The sequence below is a fragment of the Ctenocephalides felis genome, unplaced genomic scaffold (assembly GCF_003426905.1).
Source record: "Ctenocephalides felis isolate EL2017-DRISC unplaced genomic scaffold, ASM342690v1 CF-g0.4_SCAFFOLD_00845, whole genome shotgun sequence".
In the NCBI taxonomy this organism is placed as follows: domain Eukaryota; kingdom Metazoa; phylum Arthropoda; class Insecta; order Siphonaptera; family Pulicidae; genus Ctenocephalides; species Ctenocephalides felis.
Window position 1 is genome coordinate 88,694,106 of NW_020536999.1, and position 12,431 is coordinate 88,706,536.

Sequence of the window (12,431 nt, forward strand, 5' to 3'; positions counted from 1 at the left end):
CTTGCTTTAAATAAATAATAACATGCAAATGTTGAATATTACATACAGAATTATATTAATGCAAAATTCTGGTTTTAGGTCCAGGTCACCCACATGTGACCCTTCAGGTTATTCACGACCTCTGAAGTAACAATAGATGAAGGAATGATAATTTGATATATTTCTTCATCTATTGTTACTTCGGATGCCTTGATTAAGCACTCAGAAATACTAAGAACAACTACCTAAATATAAAAGTAAATATTGATTCTTGAATGTGCGGAGTCTACAAAGTCTCTAATTTACTAGATGAACAAAGTCTCAAGTAGTATGGGAGTTAAACTCCAACTCGATTCATGGATGAAGTAGAAAAATAGTGTGAGGTTTTTCTTATTTCCATTTCAAACCGCAGATGAGCTTATTTTCTTTAGGATATATTTTTGATCTATATTTTTAAGAATAAAAGGTTTTCAAAGTGTAATATTGGTAATAAATACTCTTGACGAAGTCTTAATATTTTATTTCTCTTGATTAAACACTCAGAAAGACTAAGAACAACTACCTAAATATAAAAGTAAATATTGATTCTTGAATGTGCGGAGTCTACAAAGTCTCTAATTTACAAGATGCGCAAAGGCGCAAGTATAATGGGTAGTATGGGAGTTAAACTCCAACACGATTCATGAAAGAAGTAGAAGGTGAGGGTTTTTCTCATTTCCATTTCAAACCGCAGATGGGCTTATTTTCTTTTGGATATATTTTTGTACTATATTTTTAAGAATATAAAAGGTTTTCAAAGTTTAATATTGGTAATAAATACTCTTGACAGAGTCTTAATATTTATAATTTGTTATATTATATTTCAAAAGTTCTTCTAAATTTGTTTCTGGTCATTTTTGAGTGTGGCTTAAGTTTTATTTTTGTGACCTAACTATTGTGTTATGAATTTAAATAAATATATAACACTATACATGTATTTTGTTTATTTTAATATTTACGATGTTTATGTTTTGATTTAGTAACAATAAAATAAAGTAATTTAAAATATCTTTACTGTCAAATATGGCGGAAAGTACTTAGCTCCAAATTCAAAATTTGAATAAAAAATTTAATACATAATTATGTATCTTAAAATATCTATAAATAAGACAACAAATGACAAAATATAACAATGATAAAAATATAATCTAATTATAGAAAAATTATTTGAATTATATCAAATTGTTTCAACACAATTATTATGTGTATAAATAAAATAATAAATATTTGTATAAAAATCTTTATAAAAGTCTTAAATTTAAAATTATTCACTTTTTAATAACATTTTTGTTTTTATTTGAATTTTCTGTTCGAAAGACAAATATATAACTTGTGTTATATATTTTATCCCATTATTTATTGTTATTATTATTTATTCTTATTCTCTCCCATGTTAAAAAAATATAAAGATGTATTTTTCTCCTTCCGTAAACAGCAGAAAAATTTTGTAAATTGTGATTATTTTTTCACAAAGTATACCAACAAATTATTATTTAGATAAAAATAAAAAATTTAATAATAATAATAAGGATAATAAAAACAATTAAATTTAGAGTGTATTATTTAAAAGAGAAAAAATTAGCATTCTATATCCTCCCCTCTCAAGTTTCTACTTCGGGAAGTTAAAACAGCAAAAAATTTGTATAAAGTGATATTTTCTTCACAAATTACTTCAACAAATAATTATTTAGATGAAGATAAAAATTTAAGGATAATAATATTAATAATGATAAAAACAATAAAATGTAAATAAAATTAGAGAAGTCACAAGATTTATATTTATTAAAGTAAAAGTTAATAAATACATATTTTGTACCTTTTTTTTTAATGTGTTTTATGTCAACATTTATCAATACAAGATATAACAAATAATAATAACAATACTATACAAGTAGATTACATGTATTATTTAAAAAAGAAAAAATTAGCATTCTAGATCCTCCCGCCTTAAGAAATGCCTAAAGGTGGATTCTTAAGAGACAAAAGAAAGAAATCTGTATTGCTTAATATCTAGAACTGAAATGCGCAAATATATTTCTTTTGCTATGTATAAAAAAAGAAGTATTAACAGTTATAACAATAAACTAAACGTAAGTGGCATTTTGCCTTAAGTCAAATTGCAAAAACTTTATGATAAGTGTAAATAATCAACTGAACAGATTTAAATAGATATTTAGCAACTTTTAAAATTTGTCTAATAATAATAATAATAATATACAAGTTAAAGTGTATTATTCAAAAGATGGAAAATTAGCATTCTAGAACCTCTCCCCTTAAGAAATGCCTAAAGGTGGTTTCTTAAAGAACAAAACAAAGAAATCTGTATTTCTTGATATTTAGGACTGGGATGCATAAATGTATTTCTTTCGCTACACAGAAAAGTAGAAGTATTAACAATTATAACAATAAAACTAGATGTAAGTGTCATTTTGCCTTAAGTCAAGTTGCAAAAAACTCCTGATATGTGTAAATAATCAACTGAACAGATGCAAATAGACAATTAGCAACTTTTAAAGCTCGTCAAGATAAAATAAGAAAATTAGCATTCTAGATTCTCCCCCCATTAAAAATGCCTAAAGGTGTCTCTTGTCCCTTTCTTAAGGTCAAGACAAAATAAGAGTATGAAATTTTAAAACTTGATATAACAAATAATAATAATAATATACAAGTATTCTTTAAAAGAGAGAAAAATAGCATTCTAGTTCCTCCCCCCTTTAGAAATGCCTAAATGTAGTTTCTTAAGAGCCAAGAAAAATAAATCTGTATTTCTTAATATCGAATAAAAATATAAGCATTAACAATTATAACAATAAACTAGACGTAAGTGGCATTTTGCCTTAAGTCAAATTGCAAAAACTTTATGATATGTGTATATAATCATCTTAACCAATAAATATAAGAATTTAGCAGCTTTTAAAATTTGTCAAAATAAGAGTTTGAAATTTTAAAACTAAAATAAATTAATTTTTACAGGCCTGTAATGTTTATTATTTTATTAAACTTTGGTGAATTTTTATAAACAAACCTCTTTTTGTAGGCCTGTAATATTTTAAGATGTTCATTTATACCAGCGGTCAGGAAACTTTTTAATCATTAGAGATTAAGGAGAACTATGTAGCAAATACAGTATTAATTAAAAATAGATACTTTTTACCCCATTTGAGGCAATTTACCCCGGTTCTCTGACCACTGATTCAGACCTTGAACTCAATTAAAATTGAATGACTCGAAATATAAACTTAGCTAATTGGATTTTCTGGTGAAAACATTAACTTCTCTTTTAGAAAATTTTTCACATAAATTTTCCTTACATTTCTTTCTATTTACATGATAGGTTCTTCACTATGCACTTTCATATGATTCTTCAGCATCTGTTGGTACTTAAAAGCCTTCTCACAAATTTTACACTTATGTCTACACTCCCCCGTGTGCGTAACCATATGCACCCTCAAATGTTGGGGCTTCAAAAACCGTTTATCACAAATCTGACAAGAATAATTCCTGATCCCCGTATGCTTCAACATATGTTCATTCAATCTAGCGGCATTTGTGAATGCCATTGTGCACTCCTTACAAGGATAAGGCTTCTCACCTGTATGCTGCCGGACATGCTCAGTTAATTTGTAAGAAAACTTGAAAGCCTTGGAACAAAAATGACATACATAAGGTTTTTCATTAGAGTGTCGACGTTTTATGTGACACTTTAATGAATGATTGACTTTAAATTTCTCACCACAATGTTCACAAGTGTGTCTTTTTTCTATAGAATGGATTTCCATGTGAGCGTATAAAGTTCTTTTGGTTTTGTATGACTTTCCACAAGTTTTGCAAGTATATTTTCTTAAATCACCGTGGGATTCTAGGTGTTCTCGTAGATTTCTACTGGAGGCTAAGACTACACCGCATAGTTGACATAAATGGATTATACTTGAGGTTGGTTTTACTTGTTCACCGGAATGTTTCTTTTTGTGCATGTTTAGGTAGTATAAGGATTTATAACTTTTGTTGCAAGTGGTACATTTGTGTAAATTGTTGGAGTCTTGGGGCTCTTTTTTTATGTCATTATGGATGTTGTATTCACAATTACTGATATTGTCAATATCGTCATGATAACTGTGATTAGAATGATTAGATAGTACATCCAATTCTATAACATCGTCTAATTCTTGTTTTACAATACCAGCATCATTCTGGTCACCTTTAACTTTCTTAACTCTAGTCTTTCGGAAAACCTTACTATTTAACTTTGCATGTACATTTTTGTTTTGCACATCTATCACAACTTTATCATCATCACAAATATTCGTATCAGCATCTTTTTGATCATCTAAAGGCTTAAATTCTTCTTTAATATACACATTTTGTATTTTACCTTTGAGTTTATCCAATTCCTGTAAAGAGTTTCGACACTTCGTCCAAAACTCGTAGGCTTTGTACAAGTCTCGAAGACACAAATCACAAATGTATTTGGGGTACTCGTCGTCTGGGGACACATCGAGGGCTGTACAGGAGATGAACATTTTTAGGATTAAATTCTCATTTTCTGATAATTGTTTTTGTTCGATGAATAAACTTTGTAGGTTTTTGTCAGCTAAACAAGCACGACAAATTGGGGATGAATTAGAATCCATTGTGACAACTATTTCACCAGGATATGATTGTGTTAATATATTATCAGGAATATTTGTTATTGTAGTATCCATTGTTTATTTTTAATTATTTTGCATAATATTAATTTACAAACGTCACTTGTATGAACGACGCCATTGTTGAACGAACTGTCACTTGTATGAACTGAACTTGTCGTTGGAATAACAGCGCCATCTGTTATGTCTTCATAATAATACTTTAATTTTCAAATTTAAAAATAAAACATATGTTTTAAAATATAATAAAGTTAATATGATTATTTATATTTATAACAAGGTATTAGTCGCATTTTGCATTAAGATGAATATGAATAATCTTAAAAAATCAATATATTAATTTGAGAGTGATTTATAACTATATGGAGTGGCTGTGGCGTGCATTGCAAAATTACAAAATTCAAAATTTTATTTCATTATTCCTATTCTATTCAAAAAGAGCGTTTAAACAATACCCCACACGCCATAAAAAGACTATTCGCTCCGAGCGTGACTGCAGCGCCCATGCAGCGCCGTAATAAATATGAACTAATTGGGGGTATCAGTGTGTGGTTTTCATGGGTTTTACATGTTTGTTAAAGAAAAAAGTTATTAAATAATTGTTATAAATAATAATAAACAAGATACAGTAATAATGTGAACGCTGAATGTTTATTGAAATTATTAAATTTACTTCAACGTACTTAAAACATAGTTAAGTATAATGATTAATTAAATAAAGAAATGCAGTAAATATTTGTAAGGTTAATTTATTGACTTATAATTTTTTTTTTCTAAACATAACAATTTTACAACTATTCATAATACTCCAAATTGTATTTTTATAACAATAAGGTTATGATACTTACTTTATTCTTCTAACCGCTGCGATCCACTTTTCCCGTTGATTTTCTTTCCACTTAGCTGTAGAAAATGTATAGAACTTGCAGTCACTTTTTCTGCTGGTATTTCTACAACCCACTACACAACAGACATGGTGGTTCATTTTTAATTATCTTATTTAAATTTGAAATAAATAAATATTTTATGTGTTTTTGTTTAAAATTTTGTTTATATTAGCCCCTTTTAGTGCTCCAAGTTAGCCACTACGAACGCTTCGGTCGATTTGACTTCCCCTTCCATGCCTTCGCACATAGCCAATATACATTTTCTGAAGTAAAACTTTTTCAGATTCATTTACTACATATTCATATAAATTGTATGAAGAAGCCTGTTTTTGACAAATATCTTTCAACTTTTTTTTCTTAACACGTAAATTGGTAGATAGGTATACTGATGGACAGGTAAATTGGTAATTAGACGGATATGTAGACAGGTAAATTGGTAGACGTGTAAAACTAAATGATAGGTAAATTGGTAAACAGATAAATTGGTATACAGATAAACAGATTGACAGGTACATTGGTCGACAAGTAAACTGGTAGACAGGTGAATCAGTAGGCAAGTAAATTGGTTGACTGACAAACAGGTTAACAGGTAAACTGGTAGACAGGTAGAGAGGTAGACAGGTAGAGAAGTAGACAGATAGTCATATGAACAGTTAGAGTGGAAGACAAGAAAACTGGTAAACTATATGCAACAAATAGGCATTTTTGTTCAAATTTTTAATTGACAAGGATTTCTACAGGCATTGATATTTAGGAGTTCATTTATAAAAACTTGAGATATATATTCGTAATTATGTTAAAATATTTGTTATAGATAAACAATATTTCAATAATATAACTGTATATTATTAATACAATTTATTATTAATATTATATTTTATTTAATATGAGCTGTCAAAACTTTTAAATTTGGCGCTGGGGAATTTCATATCAATAAATCAATCTGAAGTTAGTGCCTTTTAGCGCCATGTTTTTACGCCATTTTGACAGTTTTGACAGAAGACAGTCATCTGATTTAATTATTTAATGTAAATAAGTAATAATTAGATTATTTAATGATTCAAACTATGAAATAAACTAAACTAAATATTTATCTACATAATATTCATTATTTATTAATTTATAATATTAAACATGTCAGTAGAAACAAATTCATTAACGATCCAAATAAAAAGTGAACCAGCAGAATCTTCAATGAAAGAGAATGAAATTGATAATTCGTTGGAACTAAATATCAAATCAGAATCATATTCTGAGGATGAAGAAACATGCTCATCAGAAATTAATAAGTTTGATGTGACGAAACAAGAATTAGTAGACATCAAAGAGGAATCTTATACCACATCTGAAACCTTCGAGCATAATCAAGTCACACATAATAATACTTCCTTGAATGAACACATGGATCTTCCCATCGAAAACAAATGTTCGGTATGCCGAAAGGTATGTAATAATTTATTTAATTTAAAAAAGCACATGAGCATACACAGTGATGAAAGTCTCAATGTTGAAAAGAAATGCCCGGTATGCAAAAAAGTGTGTAGTAAATTATCTGATTTAAAAAGGCACATGAGCTCACACAGTGATAAACGTCCCTACAAATGCAACATTTGTAATAAAGCTTTCAAACTACAAGCAAATTTAAAAACACATTCGGAGATTCATACTGGTAAAAGACCTTATAAATGTCACATATGTTTAAGAGCATTTTTACGGTCAGCAGTTTTGAAGGATCACTTAAATATGCACTTGGATAAAAAACCTTTTACATGTGAAATATGCTCCAAAGCATTTAGAAACCAGAAGGCTTTGAATTTGCATGTGAAGACTCATTCTGGAGAAAGGGCTTATAAATGTGAATTATGTAACAAATCTTTTAAAGTCAGCCTAATTTAAGAAGTCATATGCTTACTCATTCTGAGAAACGATCTTATAAATGCTTGGTGTGCAATAAAACTTTCAAAAGACATGAACATCTAAAAATCCATAATGTAATACATTTAGAGAAAAAACCATTTGATTGTGAAATTTGTAATAAAAGCTTCACGACTTCATGGAATTTAAAACAGCACATGGATTGTCACTCTACACCTAAAGACAGTTTTTTAAATGTGGAATATGTGATAAAACATTTAATGCACAAAACACTTTGAAAAACCACATGCAAATCCATTCCAATGATCGCCCTCATAAATGCGAGATATGCAATAAACAATTTCGACGAAAAGATCACTTAAAAGATCACAGGGCTATTCATTCCGAAGAAAGGCTTCATGAATGTGTAGTATGCAAAAAATCATTTAAATGCTCAGCAAATTTGAGACAACACATGAAATATTCATGCGGGGGAAAATAGTTATAAATATAAATAATGTGATAAAGATTTTAATGTCTTAGAGAATTTAAATAGTCATTCTGGAGAAGGGACACAAATGCGAAGGTGTGTAATATACAATTCGTAGATAAACAAGTGTAAATAGATGGGCGCTTTGAAAACACATTGATTTTAGTTCTTTCAACATATCATAGAGGTTGTCATGACCGTAGCACGTAAATTTACTCTTAGGTTTAATTCTAGATAAGATTTATATAAATATCACAATATCATTTATATAAATATCACTTGTTTATCTATGATCACAAGTATAAATAGATAGAATTTTAATTCTTTCAGCAAATCATAGAGGTCGCCATCAACCGTAGCACATATATTATATTTACCATCAGGTTCAATTCTAGATAAGATTTATTTGAATATATAATATAGGAAAGATGAACCTGATTAATTTGACTAAATGAAATGAGAACAAAATATTTGAGTATAAAATATATTTTCAACAAAATCACAAATATGTTATGAAAAATATATAAAGAGAAAACATTTAAACATTTTTTCATTCAAAAAAGAAATATTACAATATATAAAATTGGTTCTTTGGTTATAATTGGAACGTTTAAAGTGTACTATATTTAGAGAGACTGGGTTTTAAAATAAACACTGAATTGGAAGTACACTAGTGCTTGTGTATATCTGTGATATGCTTAGGCATAAATATTATTATATTCTTATTGCAAAAATATATATTCTTATATTAATTGTTAAATTTTATTGCAAACAATATTAAAATGTATGGAATGTAAATATTTTGAATAAAAAACTATGTGATTTATTACTATTACACAATTTTATTGCGTTTTGCATGAACTTGTAGCCAACGAACCTAAAGAAGTTTTACTTCAAAAAATTTAAATTGTCTTATTACGTCATGTGGGGCATTGTTTGAACGGTCATTTTGGATAGAATACGAATACTGAAATAAAATTAGAATTTAACATACAATTTAATATACAAAAATGTTAAATTTTATTGTCAAAATATCCAAATGTGTAAGACATAAAACTTTTATATCAAATTATAAAAAAATTAAACAAAATTCAAGGACGTTTATTGAAAATAGGCACTGTTATTGCTTTTTTATATAAATTTATAGTAAACGAACCTAAACAAGTTTTACTTCAATAAATTTTTACAGACTTTTTATGGCATGCGGGGTATCGTTTGAAAGGTCTTTTAAAATAGAATACGAATACTGCAATAAAATTTGATGCTACTATACAATTTAATACACAAAAATGTTAAATTTTATTGTCAAAATGTTAAAAATGTGTAAGACGTGAAACTTTTGTATCAAATTATAAAAATATTAAACAAAATTCAAGAACGTTTATCGAAAATAAGCACTGTGTTATTGCTTTTTTTATAAATTTATAGTAAACGAACCTAAAGAAGTTTTACTTCAATGAATTTTTACAGACTTTTTATGGCATGTGGGGTATCGTTTGAAAAGTCTTTTAGAATAGAATACGAATACTGTGATAAAATTTGAATTTAACATACAATTTAATATACAAAAATGTTAAATTTTATTGTCAAAATGTTAAAAATGTGTAAGACGTGAAACTTTTGTATCAAATTATAAAAATATTAAACAAAATTCAAGAACGTTTATCAAAATAAGCACTGTGTTATTGCTTTTTTTATAAATTTATAGTAAACGAACCTAAAGAAGTTTTACTTCAAGAAATTTTTACAGACTTTTATGGCATGTGGGGTATCGTTTGAAAAGTCTTTTAGAATAGAATACGAATACTGTGATAAAATTTGATGTTACTATGCAATTTAATACACAAAAATGTTAAATTTTATTGTCAAAATGTTAAAAATGTGTAAGACGTGAAACTTTTGTATCAAATATGAAAATATTAAACAAAATTCAAGGACGTTTATCGAAAATAGACACTGTTATTGCTTTTTTTATACATTTATAGTAAACGAACCTAAATAAGTTTTACTTCAATATATTTATACAGATTTTTTATGGCATGTGGGGTATCATTTGAAAGGTCTTTTTGAATAGAATACGAATACTAAAATAAAATTTGAATTTAGCATACAATTTAATATACAAAAATGTTAAATTTTATTGTCAAAATATCCAAATGTGCAAGACGTGAAACTTTTATACCAAATACTAATGATATTAAACAAAATTCAAGGACCTTTATCGAAAATAGGCACTGTAATTGCTTTTTTTTATAAATTTATAGTAAACGAACCTAAAGAAGTTTTACTTCAATAAATTTTACAGGCTTTTTATGGCATGTGGGGTATCGTTTGAAAGGTCTTTTTAGATAGAATACGAATACTGAAATAAAATTTGAATTACTATATAATTCAAATTTATACTATACAATATTCACTATACAATTTAATATTCAAAAAAATGTTTTCAAATTTTATTGTTAAAATATAAAAACGTGTGAGACATGAAACGTTTGTATCAAATAAATTAAAGAAAAAAACATCAAGGATATTTGTCAAAAACAGATTTCTTTATATAATTTTTCATGAATACGTAGTAAATGAATCTCAAGAAGTTTTACTTCAATAAATTTTTATAGTCCTTTTATGGTTTGTGGGATATCGTTTGAAAGGTCCTTTTGAATGGAATACGAGTACTGAAATAAAATTTGAATTACTATATAATTCAAATTTATACTATACAATATTCACTATACAATTTAATATTCAAAAAAAATGTTTCCAAATTTTATTGTTAAAATATTAAAACGTGTAAGACATGAAACGTTTGTATCAAACAAATTAAAGAAATAAACATCAAGGATATTTGTCAAAAACAGATTTCTTTATATAATTTTTAATGAATATATAGTAAATGAATCTCAAGAAGTTTTACTTCAATAAATTTTGTAGTCTTTTTATGGTTTGTGAGGTATCGTTTGAAAGGTCTTTTTGAATAGAATACGAATACTGAAATATAATTTGAATTTACTATACAATTTAATATACAAAAATGTTAAATTTTATTGTCAAAATGTTAAAAATGTGTGAGACGTAAAACTTTTATACCAAATACTAATAAATTAAACAAAATTCAAGGACGTTTATCAGAAATAGGCACTGTAATTGCTTTTTTTGATAAAATTATAGTAAACGAACCTTAAAAAGTTTTACTTCAATAAATTTTTACAGACTTTTTATGGCATGTGGGGTATCGTTTGAAAGGTCTTTTTGAATAGAATACGAATACTGAAATAAAATTCGAAATACTATATAATTCAAATTTATACTACACAATTTAATATTAAAAAAAATGTTTCCAAATTTTATTGTTAAAATATTAAAACGTGTGAGACATGACACATTTGTATCAAATAAATTAAAGAAATAAACATCAAGGATATTTGTCAAAAACAGATTTCTTTATATAATTTTTCATGAATATGTAGTAAATGAATCTCAAGAAGTTTTACTTTAAAAAACGTTAATAGACTTTTTATGGCATGCGGGGTATCGTTTAAAAGGTCTTTTTGGATAGAATACGAAGACTGAAATAAAATTTGATGTAACTATACAATTTAATATACAAAAATGTTAAATTTTATTGTCAAAATGTTATGTGTGAGACGTGAAACTTTTGTATTGAATACTAAAATTGAGAAATAAAGTTGAAGAATATTTGTCAAAAACAGGCTTGTTTATATCATTTTCAATATTCATTTCATGAATATGTAGTATATGAATCTCAAGAAGTTTTACTTCAATAAATTTTTATAGTCTTTTTATGGTTAAAATGTGGGGTATCGTTTGGAAGGTCTTTTTGAATAGAATACGAATACTGAAATAAAATTTGAATTACTATATAATTCAAATTTATACTATACAATATTCACTATACAATTTAATATTAAAAAAAAAGTTTCCAAATTTTATTGTTAAAATATAAAAACGTGTGAGACATGAAACGTTTGTATCAAATAAATTGAAGAAATAAACGTCAAGGATATTTGTCAAAAACAGATTTCTTTATATAATTTTTCATGAATACGTAGTAAATGAATCTCTAGAAGTTTTACTTCAAAAAATGTTTATATACTTTTTATGGCATGTGCAAGGTCTTTTTGAATAGAATACAAATACTGAAATAAAATTTGATGTTACTATACAATTTAATATAGAAAAATGTTAAATTTTATTGTCACTATAGTGTCGAATCTCAAGAAGTTTTACTTCAAAAAATGTATATAGACTTTTATAGCATGTGGGGAATCATTTGAAAGGTCTTTTAAACAGAATACGTAAAGTAAATTAAAATTTTGAATTTCGTGAATTTTTTATACAAAATTGCATAATCTATATCATAAAGCTCAACAAGACTCAGTATACTTAAAGAGCACTCATATATTGCTTTCTTAGGATTATTTACACTTATCGTGTACTTTGCCTTAAGGCTAAATGTAAATACCACTTAGGAAATAACATTTATAACTATAGTTTAAATTTAATTATTATATTTAT

At 26.6% G+C, this 12,431-nt stretch overlaps 2 protein-coding genes across 2 annotated transcripts; one reads left to right on the plus strand and one right to left on the minus strand.

The window, feature by feature from the left end:
• Positions 1 to 3,507: 3,507 nt before the first annotated feature.
• LOC113364237 (zinc finger protein 311-like) lies at positions 3,508 to 4,772 on the minus strand. The gene is made up of 2 exons (XM_026606729.1): positions 3,752 to 4,772; positions 3,508 to 3,659 (listed from the first exon to the last, which is right to left on the minus strand). The coding sequence occupies exons 1-2, from the start codon at positions 4,719 to 4,721 to the stop codon at positions 3,631 to 3,633; spliced, it is 999 nt and encodes a 332-aa protein (XP_026462514.1). The 5' UTR covers positions 4,722 to 4,772; the 3' UTR covers positions 3,508 to 3,630.
• Positions 4,773 to 6,685: 1,913 nt separating this feature from the next.
• LOC113362881 (zinc finger protein 626-like) lies at positions 6,686 to 7,447 on the plus strand. The gene has a single exon (XM_026605376.1). It carries the CDS (start codon positions 6,686 to 6,688, stop codon positions 7,445 to 7,447), a length of 762 nt encoding a protein of 253 aa, XP_026461161.1.
• The last annotated feature ends 4,984 nt before the right edge of the window (positions 7,448 to 12,431 follow it).